This window comes from Brassica rapa, chromosome A01 (genome assembly GCF_000309985.2).
Source record: "Brassica rapa cultivar Chiifu-401-42 chromosome A01, CAAS_Brap_v3.01, whole genome shotgun sequence".
In the NCBI taxonomy this organism is placed as follows: domain Eukaryota; kingdom Viridiplantae; phylum Streptophyta; class Magnoliopsida; order Brassicales; family Brassicaceae; genus Brassica; species Brassica rapa.
Genome location: NC_024795.2, coordinates 6,166,301 through 6,188,306, shown reverse-complemented (window position 1 = coordinate 6,188,306; position 22,006 = coordinate 6,166,301). Strand labels below are relative to the sequence as shown.

The 22,006-nt window shown below is 38.2% G+C and overlaps 7 protein-coding genes across 7 annotated transcripts; 2 read left to right on the top strand and 5 right to left on the bottom strand.

Moving 5' to 3' along the window:
- Positions 1-318: 318 nt before the first annotated feature.
- On the bottom strand, positions 319-1,631 carry LOC103858732 (protein BUD31 homolog 1). The gene is made up of 4 exons (XM_009136146.3): positions 1,495-1,631; positions 1,254-1,352; positions 983-1,170; positions 319-665 (listed from the first exon to the last, which is right to left on the bottom strand). Exons 2-4 carry the CDS (start codon positions 1,345-1,347, stop codon positions 510-512), a joined length of 438 nt encoding a protein of 145 aa, XP_009134394.1. The 5' UTR covers positions 1,348-1,352; positions 1,495-1,631; the 3' UTR covers positions 319-509.
- A 212-nt stretch (positions 1,632-1,843) lies between these two features.
- Positions 1,844-7,191, top strand: LOC103858724 (berberine bridge enzyme-like 22). The gene has a single exon (XM_033283063.1). The coding sequence runs from the start codon at positions 5,147-5,149 to the stop codon at positions 6,743-6,745; it is 1,599 nt and encodes a 532-aa protein (XP_033138954.1). The 5' UTR covers positions 1,844-5,146; the 3' UTR covers positions 6,746-7,191.
- Positions 7,091-8,233, bottom strand: LOC103858714. Its single transcript, XM_009136123.2, has 3 exons — positions 8,106-8,233; positions 7,632-7,794; positions 7,091-7,368 (listed from the first exon to the last, which is right to left on the bottom strand). The coding sequence occupies exons 1-3, from the start codon at positions 8,213-8,215 to the stop codon at positions 7,321-7,323; spliced, it is 321 nt and encodes a 106-aa protein (XP_009134371.2). The 5' UTR covers positions 8,216-8,233; the 3' UTR covers positions 7,091-7,320.
- An 824-nt stretch (positions 8,234-9,057) lies between these two features.
- LOC103858692 (adrenodoxin-like protein 2, mitochondrial) lies at positions 9,058-11,010 on the top strand. The gene is made up of 8 exons (XM_009136096.3): positions 9,058-9,288; positions 9,383-9,466; positions 9,573-9,640; positions 9,989-10,104; positions 10,181-10,287; positions 10,395-10,444; positions 10,540-10,622; positions 10,716-11,010. Exons 2-8 carry the CDS (start codon positions 9,406-9,408, stop codon positions 10,828-10,830), a joined length of 600 nt encoding a protein of 199 aa, XP_009134344.1. The 5' UTR covers positions 9,058-9,288; positions 9,383-9,405; the 3' UTR covers positions 10,831-11,010.
- Positions 11,011-11,068: 58 nt separating this feature from the next.
- LOC103858702 (protein BREAST CANCER SUSCEPTIBILITY 1 homolog) lies at positions 11,069-15,795 on the bottom strand. The gene is made up of 14 exons (XM_009136107.3): positions 15,438-15,795; positions 15,239-15,292; positions 15,084-15,154; positions 14,873-14,980; positions 14,154-14,617; positions 13,827-13,937; positions 12,910-13,725; positions 12,724-12,824; positions 12,450-12,636; positions 12,285-12,385; positions 12,060-12,186; positions 11,810-11,975; positions 11,597-11,715; positions 11,069-11,514 (listed from the first exon to the last, which is right to left on the bottom strand). Exons 1-14 carry the CDS (start codon positions 15,491-15,493, stop codon positions 11,209-11,211), a joined length of 2,787 nt encoding a protein of 928 aa, XP_009134355.2. The 5' UTR covers positions 15,494-15,795; the 3' UTR covers positions 11,069-11,208.
- Positions 15,796-15,961: 166 nt separating this feature from the next.
- Positions 15,962-18,334, bottom strand: LOC103858682 (pentatricopeptide repeat-containing protein At4g21065). The gene has a single exon (XM_009136083.3). It carries the CDS (start codon positions 17,906-17,908, stop codon positions 16,028-16,030), a length of 1,881 nt encoding a protein of 626 aa, XP_009134331.2. The 5' UTR covers positions 17,909-18,334; the 3' UTR covers positions 15,962-16,027.
- Positions 18,335-18,577: 243 nt separating this feature from the next.
- LOC103858671 (hydroxyproline O-galactosyltransferase GALT2) lies at positions 18,578-21,792 on the bottom strand. Its single transcript, XM_009136073.3, has 7 exons — positions 20,455-21,792; positions 20,133-20,374; positions 19,760-20,050; positions 19,526-19,654; positions 19,252-19,425; positions 19,037-19,144; positions 18,578-18,953 (listed from the first exon to the last, which is right to left on the bottom strand). Exons 1-7 carry the CDS (start codon positions 21,362-21,364, stop codon positions 18,744-18,746), a joined length of 2,064 nt encoding a protein of 687 aa, XP_009134321.1. The 5' UTR covers positions 21,365-21,792; the 3' UTR covers positions 18,578-18,743.
- Positions 21,793-22,006: the final 214 nt, after the last annotated feature.

The following is a 22,006-nucleotide window of genomic DNA, read 5'->3' as shown; positions in this document are numbered from 1 at the left end:
TAATGGCCAAAATTTATCTATTGTCGTCTCCTTTTCTATTTTTTTTTTCTTAGTACTACAGTTACTATTTTGTCGACCTATTGAATCCGAATCTTTGGCAAGCTAAATCAAGTTTGTGGATTCTTTTCCTTTGTACAGATGCTAGTGTGTAGACCCATGCATAATTGTATGATGAAGACGTATTTTGACCCATACATGGACAAATAAACATAATATGAAGTCACTTTCCATGGATCAAGGATTAATAAGCTCTATATCCCATTTGTAAAACTGCAATTGGATCGTCAATACTCAATAGTCAACTCAAGTCGAGCCGAGAATCATTCTCATAATTCACTTATATACCAAACCGGGAACTGTCTTTCTAATTTCAACAGCAACACAAGAGTTGACAATTAGAAGTTCTGCAAAGGGAAATTAGTCAAGGTAACAGGGGGTACATAATCCAGATTTGACAAATATATAGAATACATCGAGAGTGATAATGGTGAAGAAAACAGTCTGAGAGACTAATCGCCACTGGCGCATCCTTGACAACCGCAGTGAACGCATTCAATGGCTTTCTCTTCACGCAAGTGTTTGGGAACACGACATACACATGTTGTTCCATAGTTGTGGTCTCTTGGCTGTATGCAGCGCAAGCAGCATAGACGCTCATACCCTGACTGCAATCCACAAAGCACAGAGAGTTCATATACAGTTTAGTAACAAACTAAAGAGACGTGTATGTCTGACAAAAACTTTGTAACATCAGTTCAAACAAATGCAATTACTAGAACCATCAGCTTCAAGACCCATTGTGCACTAGGGAGACACTAGGCCACCTAAACTAATACAACAATACATTTATAAATCCTCTCACTTCAATCTCTTATACCAAAACTGATACAAACAAAAAACTCCAAATCGCATCAGTTTGGCCTCAGACAACTAATTAGTTATAGATCTTTGAATGAATGAGATTAGTAAGGCACATACATACCTTCTTCCATTTGGCAATGAGGTTACGATCAGCGTAGCCCTGGTCCAAGCAGAACTCATAGAGCTCTTTAGATATCTCCTTCCTGCGGTAATAAAGGTCATAGACATAGCGACTCCTCTGATGAGAGAGTTTGAAGATTGGCCATAAAGCTTCACACTTTCTCTTGCCATCATGTTCATCCATCTCAGCTGCATCATCAAAGAAGGAATAAATATAGTTAAAGACCGAGCAGAATCAAAAAGGTAAAGACTTTAGCATCTGAATAACAAACCTTCTCTCATCTTGGCGTCAAGCTCACGAAGAGTAGGCTCGATCAACTCCCACCCTTCTGGGTACTTGACTCGGTTTGTCTTAATCTTCGGCATCTTCTCTACAGTTTTGCAAACTTCACAACGTTAGACAACTTCGAGCAATTGGGGTTTGTCAATCACAGTGATTCTGAGATCCACACGAATCTTAGAAAAAGGGAGCCGATTTTAGGGTTTAGTAAGAGAGCAGTCGAAAAAGGTTACCTTTGGAGAAACTAATCGACAGAGACGAGGGAGCTTGAGGAGGTGAGAGATCGGGGCTCAGGAGGAGGACGATGGTGAAAGAACCAACGTCGTTCGTATAAGCCTCTTTTAACTTTGGGCTGGGCTTTAGAATAAATGGGTCGGTCTTATGAATATTAAAATACAAGTATTTATTGTTATTTTCCCGAATTTGTTGCAACCCAATTATACATTATCATATTCATACCATCGTTTTTCAAATCAAAGTTAGCTTATAAAACTCAAGCGGTCAGCCGAACTGATCTAATTGATGAGTGAAACATGTTAAAGTGTTCAGTAATTTGTCTTGTAAGATACATGACCACGAAGTTGTGTCTATCCATACGTACAAATGGATCTGTTATAGTCGGTCTATATGCAGACCCGACACTGACCATGTACTAGAGGTGCATTTGCACATGACCTATTTTACTTTTTGATTTTTTAGCTAAGTTTAAGGCTCTATTTAAATAAAAAAATCTGTATGAAGAAATAGACCTCAAAATTTTTGTAGCACATGGCCTAATTTATGTTTGAGACTGGCATGTCTATATGGATGCTTACTAACTCAGACTCACTGGAGGAATGAATGATAAAGTTTCAATTCATGTATTGTGATGGTTGTGCTAATCTAGTTCGGATGATTTTGTTGGTTACAACGTTGTGAATAGACAATTGACGTTGTGGCTGTGGATGAACATGTCCTGACAATTGATAGACTAGAAGCAAAAAATAATAATGTGGCTACAAAAAAAGTGGAATTTGAATCCTGGTTGTATGGAAGGGATTGTGTCCTTATATACTCAAACACTATACTAAAGACAATTTTGTCAAAATGTGATCAAAATTAAGTTTATTAAATGAAAGCCTGGAAGCGTGAAATTCATTAGTTTGTCCCGAGGGCCGGCTTTGCTGAGATAGGCTTTGTTGTCGTAGATATCTACCTCTCCATGGATACCATCCAGATCACATGGGGGAGTGTCCACATGGTGATATTCATTGGGCAATGTATATGGGATGGTGTCAATGTAGTGGTGTCCGTGAGATGATGTATATGGGAGTGTCATATAGCTTAGAGAAGTAGAAGTTGACAGTTTGAAACGTCTCTGAAAAACTTTTTTATGACAAAATTGAGGACTTCGGGCAGAGTTGTTCCCAAGGAAACAAAAAAAAAGTGTGATATGTGCTTTTTGTCAATAAAGAACATCCATTTTTTTTTCCATCATCTTCGAAACTCTACTCGTCGGAAATATCCAAGTAATGTTGACCTAGGTTGAATCATGTGTAAAGAGAGAGCGATTAAATAGAAACCAATTTTAATAACACAAGATTGAAAACACACACAAGGGGAGGTCCAACCTGTTACAAATAGTGTATAGATGTTAATTACAGAAATTGAGAGGATAAGTGACTACACTAAAATAGGTTTAAAGGTGGTGTTATCACATCATCAAAAAAACAAGTGAAATAAGGTCTATTCGTTTTAAAAATTCTCGGGAACTACATAAAAATAAAATCTAACTCTATGGAAAGAATGTTTATATTTCAACTAGAAAAACAAATTTGGAGTTTACAGAAGGACCATATATCTCTTAGACATTATATTAGTGAAGTCATTTGTATATATATGTCATCACCACATTCAATTTTTTTTTTAAATGACATGGTTTTGATTAAATATGACATGACACTAATCTAATTGTGACATATACAAATTTCCAAAACTATGTTATATTTTTTTGTTGAAATTGGATGTAGCGATGACATATATGCAAATCACTTCACAAATAAAGCTTAGGAAATATCACATTAATAAAAATAAGCTAAATAGAAAATATAAATATGAATATAATTTTTTATGCGAACTTATATATCATATTTTGTATAAATATATAATATTTTACTAAAATTAATTGTAAGTAAGTTTGCATAAACAAAAACCTAAAGGAACACTAATAAAAAAATTCATAGGTAAATGATTAAAATTTATCTGTTCATTAGGTTAGTTAGCAAAATGATTTTCCCAATTTAACATATTTCAACTAAAACAAATAAAAAATCAAAATTTATTTTAAGTATATATATATATATATATATATAAATAGGTGAGATAAGATATATTTAAAATAAATAATTATTAAATATAATATACTATAATATATTTTAAAATTTTAAATTTATTAAAATTTAATTTTAAATTTATTAAAATTTAAATAAAAGTAAATTAAAATAGTTAATCAAATCAAAAGAAATTTGATTAAAAAAATACGTTTATGCTTTCAAACTTTTGAAATTAAAAAATACTCCCTCCGTTCTGTTATATATGACGTTTTGGAACTTATATTTTGTGTCAAAATATGTGACATTTTCTAAAATACTACGCAGAATTTAATGACTTTAGACTTCGTGTACCCTTGCTTTGATTAATTAATGAACTATGATCAAGAGTAAAGTGCACACTAAAACAGTTAAGGAAGGATAAAACAGACATTACAATAGCTTTCTTAAATCGTGTGAAATCCTCCAAAACGTCAGTTAAAAAAATACAGAGAGAATAAAAATAATGATGTTCAAACGTAAATTATTATTTTTTAAATAAAATTATTATATTAAAATTATTGTTTCTACGTGCAAGAAAACTCCTAGTTTTATATGTAAAACAAGAGACAAAATACCAATTTGGGAAGTGCCTGTAGTGGAACGTATCTTTTCATGATATTTTCTCATATAATATATATATATATATATATCCAAACAGGTACGAATATTGATTATGATTTTGTACAAGCTGTTGTGACAACGACGAGGAACCCAATTTTAACACTAATCATTCAATTCAACGCATTACCGCAGACTTCCAGATAGTAAGACCGGTGACACATTTTCAGTATGGTCGTAGAGTTGACATCAAGCCTTGTATGATGTGAGTTTTTTACCCCTTGAAATCTCCCTCACTATACTACAATCAATTCTTAACTCAAATCCAAGCTTTCAAAACCTCTTTATATCACTATTGGGTACGGTTTTGGAATCTTGATATTGTTGCTGGCGAATAGACGATAACCGTCTCAAATCACTTGGATCGGTGACCGTCTCTAGTGATTATCGACTAGAGTAATATTCCTTGTTGTCTCATTATGCATAATGTTACAGAATTTATTGTTTTATTTTGTGTAAATGTTATACATGGCAATTATTTTGTGAAAAAGTATCTATAATTCTTTAACTTTCACGTTCTTTTGGTCAAAACTTTTCGTAAAATTGGGACGAGAAGAGGAAGTACGTACTTAACTCCACGTTTAGAAAACTGCAATAATTTGATAGAACGCGTAGTTCACATATACTGGTTGTTACTATTCCAGATCAAACAACTTTGAAAGTGCCTACATTTTTGACTCTTAGCTTGTTCAAGATAATCATATTATATTATTAATGACGTCTATTAAATATTCGATTCAAATAAACACCCCTGAAAAACTGAAATCTTTGTATTCTGCTAGAGCCTTCTTTATTGCAACTCATCCAGTCTGTCAACACAAGTCTCAAGAAACTCACTAAACCAGATAAAGATCAAAAACGCTATACTTCTTTCTTTGTATCTGAAACTTCTAACACAAGAAATAAACAAATAAACATGAGAGACCTAGCTCTGTGTCTGATTCTATTCTTCTTAGCTAAACGTGTCAGTTCTGTTCCGACAAAAGAACAGTTTGAAAACTGCTTGTCAACAATCTCCAAAAACCCTAGAAATCTCACTAAACACACATCAGATTCCAGACTCTACACCGCCTCTTTGAAGACTTCATCTCCAAGCTCAAACTTCCTCAACTTGAATTTCACAAGCCTAAAGCCGATCCTGACCCTCAAACCAAAATCCGAATCAGAAATCAAGAAAGCAATACTATGCAGCAAGAAACTTGGCGTGCAAGTAAGAACCCTAAGTGGTGGGCACGACTACGAAGGCCTCTCTTACCTCTCACTAACACCCTTCATAATCATCGACCTAGTTAACCTCCGTACCATCACCATCAACCTCACGGAAGAAACCGCATGGATCCAATCCGGGGCCACACTCGGCGAACTCTACTACAAAATCGCCAAAACCAGCAAGATCCACGCCTTCGCCGCAGGGACATGTCCAAGTGTCGGAGTTGGTGGGCATTTCAGCGGCGGTGGACTCGGTGCAATGATGAGAAAACACGGTTTAGCGTCTGACAGCGTTGTGGACGCGCGTTTGATGGACGTAAACGGGAGAATCCTAAACAGGAGAACGATGGGAGAGGACCTGTTTTGGGCACTTAGAGGAGGTGGAGCAGCGAGTTTCGGTGTTGTGTTGTCATGGAAGGTTAAGCTCGCTAGGGTTCCTGAGAAGGTAACTTGCTTTATAAGTCATTCAATGGGAGCCAGCATGAACAAGCTTGTTCATCGGTGGCAGTACATAGGAGCAGAGCTAGACGAAGATCTCTTCATCAGAGTCATAATCGACAACACTAAAGGAGGAGGTCAAAGAAGAGTGCAAACTGCTTTCCAAGCTTTGTTTCTTGGTGGAGTCGATAAGTTGATTCCTCTGATGAACCAGAAGTTTCCTGAACTAGGATTACAAGCTCAAGACTGCAAAGAAATGAGCTGGATCGAATCGGTAATGTTCTTCATCTGGAAGTCAGGACAACCGTTAGAGACACTGCTCAACAGAGACCTAAGATACGAGGATCTTTACATCAAAGCAAAGTCAGACTTTGTTCAAAAACCAGTTCCTGAGAACGTTTTCGAAGAAGTGACCAAAAGGTTTCTCGAGAAAGAGACTCCACTGATGATCCTAGAGCCATTGGGTGGGAAGATAAACGAGGTATCAGAAAGTGAGTCTCCATATCCACACAGGAGAGGGAACTTGTATAACATACAATACATGGTGAAGTGGAGAGTGAACACAGTCGAGGAGATGAACAAGCACGTCACGTGGATGAGAATGCTTTACGACTACATGACTCCTTATGTCTCTTCATCGCCTAGAGGAGCTTATTTGAACTACAGAGATCTTGATTTGGGAAACAACACAGGAAGCAAGACGAGCTTTGAAGATGCTAGGGTATGGGGAGAGAAGTATTACAGAGGTAACTTCAAGAAGCTGGGTTTGGTTAAAGGGAAGATCGATCCAACCAACTTCTTCAGGAACGAACAGAGTATTCCTCCTCTGTTTAATTTCTCAAAAGACAAAAACCAAATGTATTGTTAATGTAATTTTTTTCTAGTAGATATGTACCTAATAACAGTCGATTGAAAGACCAAATTAAATTAAATAGCAAATAAACCAGCTTGATTTCAATTTTCTATGAAACAAAGAACAAATAACGCATAGATACTTCACTGGAACCAAGAGAATGGCTGTTGCAGTAGGAGGCAAAACAAGAAGAAACCGTCTTGTGGGTGCTTGTAATGGCATGCATGATCACATATATTAAACTAACCAGTAACTCTTGGTTTCTGTATGGAAAAGTGATGCAGCTCACGCGACAATAACTAAAGAATTCAATAAACGCCGTACTACGAAGTTGAGTAGAACTCGGAAGAAAAGAATTCAAAAAGCAAATGAAAAACATCCAAACCATTGGGACTTTATAACATCAAACATCTTTCAGCTTTCGACATTGTCTGCAACTAAGCAATTATTTGGCAAAAAAACGCAATACACTGCATCGAGAAGGAGAATAAGAAGACCAGTGCCAACCTCATACGTCAGCCACTGGATACACATAGAGAAACCTCCCAAAGCGTTAAAAAAAACGGATAAAAAAGAAAGAAAGGAGGAGCTTATTCCTTCTTCCCGATTCCATTGGACATGTTGTAGATTCCTGTTCCCTGTATCCATCCAAACAAATCTTCCATAGTTAGATGATGAACATAGCTTTAAGAAAGCAGAGTCAATAAATACATTTAAAAAAATTCCATTAGGGCAATTCAGACTTTTAGCAAAAAAACTATCGACAGGAAGTAACAAGTCTTAAACTATGACACTTCTCCACTTCAAGCTAATTAAAAACACTCAACATAGAATTATTTAAATAAACATGGCAATAATATGAGCAAGCACTGAAATGAATCAAGTGAGCAGAGAAGCTTACAATCATGTAGAGAGAAGAGGCAGCCAAGGCAAGAGGAATGGCAACGGAGGTGAGCTTGTCCATGGGTCCTTTGAGGTAAGTGTGCCTCTGGATGCTCTGGAACAACCTCTGCTTCTCCAGAAGCTTCTCTCTTGGCCTGAATGGTGTTTCCGTCAACATTATACTGCAAAAATCACACAAAAATACCATTAACACTGAACACATGATCAATATTATGAGATCACAACACGTTAATCTACAAGAACATCCTGATCAAAACAATCAAATCGATATACTAGTATTCGAATCAAAACTGTGTCTAAGGCATCATTTCGAATCCAAAATGTTTAATGACCTTCATCAAAAGGCTATGATAAAGCCTCAAAATCAGGGCTAGATCTGCTATTTGAGATCGACAAAAGACCACAAAACTAACGTTTACAAAGGATTCAGAAAATTACGAGTGATCTAATAGGAATAATCAATGAATCTTACCTGAGAGAAGTTAATCGACAAGATAAACGGAGTTCGAAGGAGAGAGAGATGGCGAATGAAGAAGAAGGCGTTGAATGGTTTGCCTCAAGGGTATCATTTGGGCCGGTCATATATCAAAAGCCCAAATTAACTCGAGAATCAATCTTTTCTTCACAATTACAAACCAAACCGGACCGTCCTATTTTCAATTTGTAATTCAAACCGGGCGAAAATTGACCCAATAATCAACCTCTTCTTATCAATTATGAAACCGAACTCGGACCGTTCTTCTAATTTCAATTTGTGTTCCCAACCGGCCAAAATTGACCCAAGAATCATTCATTTTCAGTTATACAAACCTAACCCGGTTAGTCGTTCTAATTTCAGTTCGTGTTTCGAACCGGGCCTTCTTGTTTCTTAGAAGAATGCAGACTCTTCCTAATAATAGAGGTGGGGGCAGGTAGTGCTGGGTTTGCGGGTCAACCTGCCCCGACCCGTCCCGCCCCGACAAACTCGCAGATAATATAAATTATATTAAAAATAATTATTATTTTTTATTTTAATTAAAAATAATTATTATATAGTTAAAAATAATTATTTTTAAAAAAATTATATAAAATAATATATTTATAATTAAAATTATATAAATATTTATGAGATTTTATATATTTTTATGAAAAAACGTGTTTTAAAAAAAAATCATTTTTTAAAAAATTTGCGGGTTAGCGAGTACCCACGATTCAAATTCGACTGATCCGTACCTGCTTCGCTTAAAATAATTTTGATTCGCACCCGTATCCATCATTGTAAATTTTCAAATTGTTCGATCCCCGATCCCCACCCGTCACGCAGCGGATCAAACGGGGCGGGGTCCGTAGGCACTGATTAAAATTCCCAGCTATGGGGGCAGGCAATGTGTCTTTATTGGTTTTGGTACATTTTCTAATATTAATTGTACGGAGAAATTGTGATTAAATGGTTTTGACTGGTCTGATCCGGTTCGGTACGGTTTAAGGAATTTGCTGGGAACAAGAATAAACCAGAAGGGAAGGTGGGAGGAGAAGCTGGGGGATACTACGAACGGAGGAAGAGGTTGTCCTTGTCCACGCACGAACCCTAAATCCTCTCTTTCAGCCCATTCCTCCATCAGTCTTCAATCACTCAAGGAAAAAAGGATCTTTCTTTCGTCGAATCTTCTATAAAAGTAGTAACCTTTTTTCCTCTTATCTGTGTTCCTCCTCCGTTACGCATTTTAGACTCATTTTGGTTAAATTTTTCAATTGTTTGCGAGGTTTTAGCTCAACTTTTTGTGGCCGCTGGAATGATGCTCTTCCATAGGCTATCGAGATTAGGTTCTCGCATTGTTAAACAGCTTCCTAGAGGTATTTATCTTTCTTCTCTTTTCTGCTCTTTTGCTTTTGGTCATGGACGCAAAGCTCATATACTGCATCTACGAGATTTAACTCTGTTTACTTATGTTCTGGGCAGAGAGGCATTTCTCAGTATGCGGGATGCGGGTTTTACAAAGGTCTTATGGTCATTATCTGCAATCTTCGGTTAGTCTGAGCTCTTTTCTCTTACTTGTTTCATTGATCAGACAAGCTCTGTTCGAACTAGTTTTGGCTTTGTAGTCTAGCTAACTGTGAAAAGAGTAGAGATATAAACTGTTTGCGGATGTCCGGAACTTGATTATTATAACTAATAAGAGTCATGCAATCAATAGAGATAGAATTTAAAAGGGTTTCGTTTTGGCTCCCAGGAGCTAACCAAAGGCTTGATATGTCTCTTATGCCTTACGCAAGTTGATTAGCTTCCTAAGTTGGGTGATTTCACTTTATACTTTTCTCCTACAAAATTTCATCTTGTTTTACATCTCCGCTCTTTCTTTCTTTCTTTTTGACAAGGCTGCTGTACTACAGAGGCAATCTGGGACTTTTCAGCATGCCTTTTTCTCAAATAATCATTATCTGTGTACATCCTTCAGCACTGCCTCTGGAGATAGCGGCGAAGAAACAGAAAAGTATGTTCAGATATTTCCTCATAAAGCATTCAACTCTTGACAATAACAAATGTTGACACGAGAAATTTGTATACAGGATAAACGTTATCTTTGTTGATAAAGATGGAGAGGAGATTCATATTAAGGTCCCAGTTGGAATGAACATCCTTGAAGCTGCTCATGAAAATGATATAGAACTCGAAGGTACCATTCTCTTTCATTTCATCTTTCTTTTTGTTTTGTTTTGTCTAATCATATACTTTTTTCGCTTAAACGAAGATAGTAACTACTTGGTTTTTCTAAATTTTCAGGGGCTTGTGAATGTTCTCTAGCCTGTTCCACGTGCCATGTGATTGTTATGGTAAAAAGTTTCTCTTACTTTGCAATTACTCACCTACATGGATTGATCATGCATTGTGTTTTGCCTAATAGTTAACAACTGTGATTGAAAATTAGGACACGGAGTACTACAACAAACTTGAAGAACCAACAGATGAAGAGAATGACATGTTGGATCTTGCTTTTGGGTTAACAGAAACGTGAGTTCATTCTCTCTTACTCTTTTAAAGGTTTCATTTGGGTTGCACTGAAAATGTTGTTGATATCTTCCATCAAAAATGGTGTTTTCTTAGGTCAAGATTGGGATGTCAAGTCATAGCAAAACCAGAGCTAGATGGAATACGCTTAGCCATTCCTTCAGCCACTAGGAATTTCGCAGTTGATGGATTCGTTCCAAAGCCTCACTAAGCCCCTTCAACGTCTCTCACAGAGGATGAGTATTCTATTAGTTGAGTAACTTGAGTTAAAGGAGTTTTCGAGTTTACACTTGTTAAGAATCAGAGAAAACATATTACAATAAAACCTTTGGGTGTTGTAACTCAGAAGGTGAGAGATTTCACAGTTTTATCTCATCTGTTTTTGGCAGCATTCTTCTTGTATGTTTTGATTTTGTTAAGAATACGAAGTTCTCTTTTATACACAAAAATAGTAAACGCATATATTCAAGGAAGAACTACTCAAATAACAAGTTTCAGATTGTCAAATCTAAAATGCAAAATTCAATGAGTAATCAACACTCAATCTGTACGGAAGGAGATGATCCAAAGATGTGGTCTCACAATTTTATTATATCAAGTCTAGAATTTGGCAACCTGCAATAGAATCCAAGACCCATGAACTGCTTGCAGCTCTTGCTCTAGAAGACTTAGCCAAGGCTTCAGCATCAGATCTTCTTTGTGTCAGAGTTTTCTTCTTGCTTGGCTCAACACTAAACACTATGATCGTTGAAGCTTCACTATCATCATCAGCAATGGGTCGCCTGAGCAGGATTGTTCCTCCTGCTGCTACAATCATATCTTGAAGATACCCTTTGTAAGCAACCTCGAAATCTCCCATCATGTAAAACTTCAGTCCACTAAATAGTTTTGGTTCCTGCATATTGGTTAACGAAACCATTTAGATGCAAGTATGTGGAAATCTCATTTACTTATATAGAGAGAGAGACAAAGCTAACCTTGTTCAAAGCTCTTTGTCTTCCAATATAAGGTCCTTGTCGTGTTCCATGAACATCTATGGAAATCTCATATGGCTCCTCGGTCACATATTCTCTGTTATTCATACAGGCCTTGATCCCTGCAAGAAAAGATATACAGACATTTTGAAAAATTGTTGATTTGATCAATCGCAAACATACATGCTTTCTTGCTGATAGAATGATAATACTTACAATCAATGCTTAGAATCCATTTCCCCTCCAAGACCCCCATCATGAATTTGAGGGTCCTTTTGCAGGCTCCATTATCATTGATTGATGCAATGATATGCGTAACTCTTGGCTCCCATTTTCTCAAGATGGTAACTCCAGACAGTTCAGCGAACTCTGAAATTACACTCTGCAATCCAAAGCCATTTTTGTAATTTTAAGTTTTTGAAGTAGAGAGGTTTTCATGAAATAAAAGAGGAAAAAAGATCCATACCTTCTCTTCATCTGTAAGTCCTGAACAGCATAGAACAAGTTTCTTGGATAATCCGTGAAAAGGCTTGCTCTGGTTCTCACTGATGTCAGGTATTACAGATACTTGATTAGGCCGAGAGTGTTGTAGCCTAGAGAAGATACATAAATAGAGAAAGTTATGTCAGCTCTCTATTTTCAAAAATTAAATCCCCTTATAATTCCTATCAGTAAATGAAAATGACAATACCCTTTAGGAGGACTACACTTGCGTTTTCTTCCCTTTGGACTAGTCTCTTCACAGGGCAACTTAGAGGATGCATCCGAAGGGCATAGCATTACAAAGTTTTTCTGTTGAAAAGAACATGTGTTAAGAACAGAAGTAGAGCTTCTATATAATCTATGAAACACTTACATTGTCCCATCTGCATTCTGGTATCTGTTTTGCACACGTAACATGAAAGCTACTCTTGCAACTCGCATTGTAACAGCCAAGTGCTGCGCCTTTAAGTCCACAGCTACTGCAAGTTATCCTCCGGCTTCTCGTCAGCTCCGCATCAAGGTTGACTGCGGTAAGGTTGTTGAAGTATACATTCGGAGCCCTGAAAATATTATAAAGTTTCTTTTCTTCACTCAGATGAGTATGGAAAGCATATGTAATCACATTGCCTACTATTCAGATTTCTTACCATTCAGCACAGTTTTTGTGAGCATGTATGACCTTAGACCCACCACTAAAATCTGCAGAGACAGGTTCACCTCTGTGGTAGTGAGCCATTTCTCCTGATGCCTGTCAATATAACATTCCAATTAAAAATGGTAAAAAGCACCTAACCCTCTACATCCGGGACTACAATGTGAGATAGGAAGAGTACCTCTGTGTCTTCGGAAGACTGACAAAAGGCGCATGTGAATTTACTTGTTAGAGGTCCATCACATCGTCGCAAAAGCGCATTATCTCCAAGTGAGGGCTTGTTCATCGTTGAGCTTTTCTCTGAAACTTGCATGGTGTGAGTGCCTTCATCCACAGACGGTTTCTTTTTGTTAGATGAATCTTGTCTATCTCCCAATTGATTCAACTCATCCCTAATGATTTGTGTAACTCTGCTTGGTATTGAAGAGGAACCAAGTTTTGATCTCTTTTCTGAAGTCTTCTTTTTAGTGATCACAGGAGAACATTTTGGTAAGGAAGGTGCACTGGATTTTATTCTCTTTCTCAGAGAGTACTTCTCGGAGGGACTTTGTTTTTCAGGTTGTGTGCCAGCTGAACCATGGGTTAGTTCCTGATACCCCTTTCCAACATCTTCTGTTCCAAGTGAGAGCTCATTAGATCCAGCAACTGGGGGATTCGGAGAGACTTTAACGCTAGATCGTTTCCTCTTTGTCCCCTGCTTTACCTCTGCTTCCACATGTGTATTTACGCCAGCCTCCTCAACTAGTGAAATCTGGCCCTTGTTTCTTGTAGCCCGTTTAGCTTTCACATTTTCATCCTTCCTGGTAGATGTGCCAGAATTTCCACCAGACTCTTGTTTCTCACTAATAGTTGCTCCTGCAGACGGTTCCGTGTAGTCCTCCTTGGAAACCCCAACGAGTCGTTTAGCAACTGTCTTTCTTGCAGTTCCTGCTTTGCGTTTTTTATTGGACGATGCTCCTTTAGGTAGATTCATTTGTGTCTCATCTTTACGTAGGGCCTGTAAATTGATTTGAATCTTTCAGTTAATTTCAACCGACTTGGAGAAGCTATCAAAGAAAACAAACATCTGGCTGTGTCTGAGTACATAATTGTCTTTACCTTGGCCTTCACAGGACTAGGTAGAATCTCTGGAGAAGAAGGCCTTTGAGTCCACTCAAACATTTCACTGTCAAACATTTCTCCTGGATTGGGCCTTTCTTGCTCAATTGCCTGAAACACTCACCACAAAAAGTTAGATCAAACATCAAAGGATACGATGATGTTTTAGCTTGAGATTGCAGTATTCATTACGAACAAAAGAAAACCTCCACCGCATAACTAAGATGGGTCAAACACTTTCTCTAAAAACTCAGGGTAATGAATATTTTGCAATATAAGTACTGAAAGACAGCATTTAAATAGGCTGTTGGGTTTGAAAGTACTTACTTTCGACGGGCTGTCATGATCTGAGTCCTTCAAGTCGCTGAAAGAAGGAACATCAACAGGTGTAACGTCTAGAAATGGATCACTCTCTGCTGGCTGACTTAAGCTCTCCTCATCATCTTCATCTCTCAACCAAAAGAAGGGTGCCATATTTTCTACTTTATTCAGACTCGTATGCTCATTCAAGCGAATCACAGTTTCTTCAGTGTAATCCTTGAGTTTTTCAGCTGACTCGAAAGATTCAGTAGATTTTGTTAAGCTTTCAGTAGTAGATTGATTCTGCAACAACTGAACCCTTTTCTTGGTTTGGGATGAAGGTTTCATAACAATAGGTCCAGGAGCATCAAGATCTCTTTCCTTGGCTTTTTTACACCCTCTAATCTTGGATACTCGACCCTTACTAGCTCCCTGATGTCTCTTGCCATTTTTCCTTTCAATGGAAGCATCTCCAACATGCTTTTCTTTTTCTGTAGACACAAATCGCAGAACACACATTAAGAACGTACTTATCTCTTCATTCACATTAAATCCGAGAATTTGAATCAAAACAAGCATATCCCACAGTCTCTCTTAAGCATCAACTTAGAAGAAACAAAAAAAACAGAAAATCAAATGAAACAATAACGTCCAGTTAGTACTATTGATAAGTAAACGATCCTTCAGTTTCATTCAATATAATCAAAATGCTAAAGCATCCATCCTTACAGGCAACAGTTAAGTACCTGATGGTGATGGTATGTTCTGGCTAACAAACATGTGGACACCAGAAGCATCTTCCATGTTTTTGTAAATACTCACCAAGCTATCCATGTGAGGAGCACCTCGAATCTCTACCAAACATCATAAGTAGTTTGTCGAAGTCAATTGCAAAGCTTTGTTTTAAACGATAATTGAAATAATAAGATCAATTTTAAAAAGCATGAGAAGTAGTACCTCTACGATGGAATGGGATTTTACAAACTGGACAAGTAGCATCCACTTTCATGGACTTCACTATGCATTCACTGAAATTAAGAGATCAAGACATGTGATTAAAATACTGACAAGATTAAAACAAAAACAAAAGAGACAGAGAGAGAGGATCTTACTTGCAGAACACATGGTTGCACGAAAGTGAAGCTGCAGAGTCAAATAGACTCAAGCTGCAACGAAACAAAGTTGAATCCATTACAATCTAAGAATAAAACCGAAACCCATTACTCAGGCAACTTAAAGACTCGATTTTGAATCCAAACCCAGCAAGGCAAACGCACACGTTGAGTATATAGAGTGTAGAAAGAGATTTACCAGATAGGACACTTGAGTTCTCTTCCCATCTTCTCCAAGTGACTTGCGTCTCCCATCTTCTGCTTTCGATTGTCAAATGAAACGAATCAATCTGATAAGTTAAGCAGTGAATGCGATTCTCTTTCTGCGTCTCCTTCGAGGAGCTTCTCTCATGGGAAGAGCTTTAGAGGGTAAAACGTTTCATCAGAAAGCCGCCAACTTTTTTTTTTTTTTACTTCAAAAATTTCTAGTCCCCGCCAAAATAAATAGGTGTAAAACGCGGTCATAGGTTTTCGTTTTACCCCCTAAAGTTTATTACTTTCTGGATTTGAACCCATTTTCTTTTGTTTTTACTCTATTTTACCCAAACCATTCGGGTTTGGATTGGGTTTAATTCGGATTTGAGTATAATTTGTAACTGTACAAAATTTATTGGATCCAAACTTATTTTGAATTCATGTATAAAAAAAACTGAATTTAGTCACAAAAATGCTGAAGCCTACCAATTGCTCTAGTTAGGAGTCTTTAGGACATCATTTATAGGAGATTGTACAAATATAATCCCTACATTAAACAACATTTGTGTAGAAAACAATTATTTCTTTTCTACATTACCAGTAATCTTGACAAGAACAAGAACCATCTTTAAAATGGTGAAACCTGCTACGATCTCTCACAACAATCTCTCTTTCATAAACCTTAGACACAAGCTTAATCGCCAGATGACAATCTGCACACACTCTAAGATTCTTCACCACCCTAATCGGTGATCTCTCCGGTGTACTTATAAGCATGAAAGCAATAGCAATCTTCTCACTGTGATAAACAAGAGCGTTCTCCTTCTCTTCCTCCTCAACATCAACATACACGCTCGATATCTGCGGAACGTAACCTTCTACTCTCAGTCTATCACTCATCTCTTTAAGCTTGGCGTATATCTGCTCGCTTTGTGGATGAGACTTATCACCCATAAGAAACTCATGAACTCTGTTTCCTACTTCTACTAAGCTGTGACCGGGAACTTTTCTTACACCGTCTTCTAGCATTTTACTTCTTATCTTCTGCACGTCTGACCAACGCTGCTCGGACGCATACATATTCGATAAGAGGACATAGTCTCCGCTGTGGTTTGGTTCTAGCTGTAAGATCTTGATTCTAGCTAACTCTGCTAAATCAGAATCACCGTGAACAGTGCAGGCTCCTAACAATGTTCTCCATATAACAACATTTGGGTGCATTGGCATTGCCTTAATGTATTCATACGCTTTCTTCACTTCTCCGGCTCTAGCTAACAGATCTACCATACAACCAAAATGCTCGATCCTAGGCTCAATCTTATACACCTCTCTCATCCTCCTGAAATACTCAAAACCTTCATCCACCATCCCGCAATGGCTACAAGCGTATAAGATCCCCACGAAGGTGATCTCACACGGTAACAACCCTTCCTTTGACTCCATATCCTTGAAAAGCTCAATGGCTTCTTTTCCAAATCCATTAACAGCTAAACCAACGATCAGTGAAGTCCAAGAGACACTGTTCTTCTCCACCATTTCACTAAAAAGCGTTTTGGCTTCTTCCACTCTTCCACATCTTGCATAGAAGTCCAAGAGAACATTGCATGAATGCAAGTTTCCTGTCAAACCCACTTTGATCATAAAGACATGAACTCTCTTACCCAACGCCAAAGCACCGATCTTAGCACAAGCAGACAACAAGCCAACAATAGTGAACCCATCAGGCTTAATCCCCTTCGAACCCATCATCTCACTATAAAGCCCCAAAGCTTCGTTCGGTTTACCGTTCTCCGCAAACCCATTAATCACAGAGTTCCAAGCAACAAGATCCTTCACAGGCATTTCATCGAACACCTTGTACGCACTAACCACATCACCGCAGTTACCATACAAATGAAGCAGAGAGTTCTGAGCGAATATCAACGAACCAAACCCACTTCTAATCACAACCGAATGAATCGTCTCCCCCAACCGAACATCCGCCATCTTCGCCACGGCCTTGAGAAGAAACGGGTAAGTGTGAGTATCCGGCTCCACCAAACCAGAGACTCGCATCTCGCGGAAGAGAGAAAGAGCGGAGACGGAGTCGCAAGTCTCCGCGTAGCCTCTGATCAACGTGTTCCAGATAAATACGTTGAATGGTTTCTCTATCTCGGAGAAGATCTTATGCGCGTAGGACATGGGAGGTGGAGAGGGGAGAGAGACGAGGTAGAAGATGAGGTGTTTACCCATCTCGGGGTCGGTGATCGAGACGCCATGGCGGATTGAAAAGGCGTAGACTTGTTTGAGTTTCTTGAGCGATGAAAGGCCGTAGCTTTGCAAGAGGGTTATGCATTTGTCTAACATTGGATGTAATAGCAGAACAGAGGTTTGTGAGCTCTGTTTCGTGTGGGCATTGTCGTCAAATTGCACTATTATCGAGGAGGTTGTATTTATCATATAAAAAGATGTTAACTTTCCAGAACCCTTATTCATGTGTCTCCAAGCAAAACTTCGACAGCCGCCGCTATGTTCTGTCCGAAGAAAGATGCGTCATTTATAGATTAATCAATCAGAAGTTATTTTGATTGCTGATTCGTTGTTTGTTAAGCTCTCATGCTTCTCATCGCTCTGTTTTTTTGCTTCCCAGTCTCATTCTCAACGGAACTACTTTCTCTGTGTCTCTTTGCTCATATTGATTGATTCTCACCGTGTATCAGAACTTCACGGCCATGAGGTTTTGGCGTGAGGATTAAACACGGTGACACATAAAACAAAAAGTGCATTTCTCTAAACCCATTTGATCATGAAAAGATCTGTTGGTCAGTATTTGCGCTACAATTTTCTTGTTATACTCAATATGAGTTTTGTGTGACAAAAAAAAAGAAGCAATATGAGTTTTGAGTTTCTTTTTAGAAAGAGCTTCTGCTAATGACCTGCCCAACCCTTCTTAACGTCCTCAAGATCCTAAGCAATTCATGACTCTTGTATGCTAAATAACCAAGCCTTCTTTTTATCTCTATGGACATGTGAAATCAAGAAGACAATTCAGCAGTACGTAGAGATCTGTTCCATTGCAGTTTGATGGAAGCCAAATCTCGATAATTACATCTCAAGTTAAACATAAAGAGACCAGCAGATTAGTACTAGTACAGTGACCTTAGGTTTAATGCCTTTAACTCTTTCTGAGATTACTTGTCACCAAATGTACAACAACAAACTGTTATCCTGATTGTGTAAGTGTACAACAATTAGCACCAACGGGTAAAAATACAAAAAGAGGTTCCAAATCTGTAATCATGTAAATCTCCTGACTAGTGGAATCTTTTGGTCATCTGAAATTGCAGCACTGAGCTCGTCCTTTCAACAAATTATTCCACAGGCAGATCATCTGACTAGGAGATTGGTAATGCGCAGTGTAGTAGTTCAGTGTGCACCCGTACTGACAAAATTTCCAACTGTGTGAATACTCCACAGGCTGCATCGTGGCGTTGCATTGCTCCACCCACATTCCCATGCTCACATCTTCCATCTTGAACAACTGTGACCACAAAGTCAATTCAAACTTTCAGGAAAGATAACTCTTGCTATGCTCATGATAAGAATATAAGATAAGAGTCTGACCCTAAGCTTTTGTTTTGAATTCTGAGAAACTATATATTTAGCAATGTTGCTTGAAATTATGTATCCAGGTCCATTGGCGTAAGGAGGATAAATAGATTCTGGCCACTCCTGTTACAGTAAAATAAGCAGACATCGTTTAGCATCTTATGCAGCTTCTGGTTTCTGAAACATACAAACAAGAGTGTATAAAGGCAAAGAACAACAAGGCACTGTACCTCCCATGTAACTGCCCACTTGCCAGTTCTAAGAGGACGATGCCGTAGATTTAGATTACCCATATAGAGAGACTGTTCCAGAGAGACTCCATCGAGTTGTTTCAAGATTGATTCCACTCTGATGAATGTGTCATCGTCACACTTCATTATGTATGGAGCTGTCACATTCTGGATCTGAGAAGAGACCATCATAATCAGCTCACATGTAACTTAACTACAGTGAGAGAAGCTTTTAATGTATTGATCTATATCAGAGAGTAGAATGTATCTATACCCCAAATTCACAAATAGCAATTGTCTTGAGGACCACTAGCTCGTAGCGATCCATAAAGGGAAGAATCACAATATCTCCAAAATATTCAGCCTCTTTCTTCAGCATTGCATTAACTTCCTTTCTTGGATGCTACAAAATAGAATAAAAAAAGATAAACCGCTCAGTTTCTTCAGTGTTCCAATGATGTCTGCTGTGTAAAATTTCTCACAATAAGAAGAGGTGGTAAGAACTTACAAGTGCAACAAAGAATCTTGCTACTACATGTGAAGACTTGATAGAAGGATGCTGCATCCATGTCTTTCTCACTGCCATGCGCTCCGAGAAATGCTTAGTTGCAGACAGCACACCGATGAAAAGGCGAAAATGAGTGCCAGGCAATGGAGGAGCCTTCCACTCTGGAGAAAATTCTATTGCTTTCTGAGGCGAGAGACTAGGATGTGATGTTGAAAGAGAAGTAGCATGAACAGAATGAATATCAACATCTCCTGTTATCGCCAGCCCTGTGGCATCCTCTATAGTGAATCCCTGACAAGCCACACATCAAATATATACATCAAATTGTTAATGAAGCATATAACATGTAGAATGCTCATCTGATGAAACATACCGGTCGATAAGGGAATGATGTGACATGCCTTCCTCCAACATTTATATGAAAACCGTCGATTCCAGCTCTCAGAGTTAGGACAAAGACTCTCCCTTCCGCAAAAGGGAATGACCAAGTGACTTCTGGTTTCTGTTCACGTCCTATAAACCGTTTGAACCAAGAAGTTGTCTTGGACTCCTTTGAGTCCACCATGTCAGTGTTGTCATTCTTCGTCCACTTCTCACATCTTCTGAATCCATCAACTGGAAATATACATTTACTTTGAATCAAAAGAGAACAAAAAAGAAACTTAAACTACACAACAACTGAAGAAAGATCTTACCAAGCATGTCTGCGTCCTTCTTGGATGGAGTCCCATCACATCTCTGAGCAACCCCCCACTGCATTCTATAACATGTATTATGTTCAATGACCGGCCTGTGACTCCAATCACCCTTGATCCTCGGGTTGAGATGAAGAATCTTAGGAGGATACTCCCCGTCTCCTGTCTTCAGCCCTTGCAACTCAACCATAAACTGAGAGACCAGAACCATCCCATCACCTCTTGTGAATCTCGAACGCTGCGGAACAGATTCTTCATGTGCGTACTGTGGAGTTCCGAGGATTGTAATGGAAGACCCCGCAGCAAGACCACAGGGAAGCAACATGATCCTATCAGCTTTACTCAAGTCATCTCCACTCATTGAGATCTGAGAAGGGCATGATGACTCCACCGCTCCTTCGTTCACAGAACTCTCTTCAATATTCTCCATCTTAAACTTATCCAAATCTTCCCAAGCTTTTGATCCAAGCATCCAAGCCTCGTCAGCCATTTTTTCAAAAGGAGACATGTGCTTAGTTCTGTTCCTACGTCTCATGATCTCTCCTGATATTCTACCGTACCGAAACGGAACCTGCTGAACTGGTTTATATTTAGACTCATTCATCTTCTTCTCATCTGGTGACACCTTCTGAGTAGTAGAAGCAGGCCCATGTTGACTCTCCTCATCTTCTAGCTTCCTATCCAACATGTCACTGCGTAACGACCCGCTTAAACTAACATCTGCAGTATCCCTTAACGCCCCATCTAAACCAGTGTCCCCACCTAACATAGCAACCATCTGGATGAAACGTGGGAACTTAAACGCTAAGAAAACCAAGTAGAACCCTGCTGTAGCCAGCAACAAATGTGACAACTTGAACCTCCTGGGACTATACACACCTCTGAAAGATTCGCTTTTTACCCGTTTCATTGTTACAAGCCTAAACTGAAGAATGGCGTATCTAAAATGTAGCGAGATTCATAAGAACAAACTTCATTCAAACACTAAACTGAGATTCAAATAACCTATCAGCAAAGAGAAAGGCTTAAGACCCTACAGTAAAGGTTAAAGCTTTGCACGATCTGAAGATTGATAAGAGTCCACGGAATCGAATCAAATCAAATCAAATCAGCCCAGATGTCTCAGTTTGACACGAGAGTCTTTTAAATAAATTAAAAAAAGGCTCTCTTTTTGGCAGAAGAAGAAGAAGAAACAGAGAGAAAGTTACGAACTTTAAACCCTCCCAATGAAGCAAAGCAAATCTTCAATCTGATTTTAGCGGTTTTATCTCCTTGAATCTAGGGATAGAAGCAAACTATTACAGAGGAGAACGAAACCCACTGAAAGAGGATGAAGGAGAGAAATCAAAAGGAAGAACCTTTTTTCATTTTTAAATTCAAAAAGTAATTCAAACTTTCACCTTTTTTCTTATCTAACATTCATATGAGTAATTTTAGTGGATTTCAGTTTGAAAACAGAAACGATTTAAAATTATAAGTCATCATTTTCTCGGTAATTTATTTCGTGATTATGATATATTTTAAACTAATGAGTTTATACGTAACTGTTAAG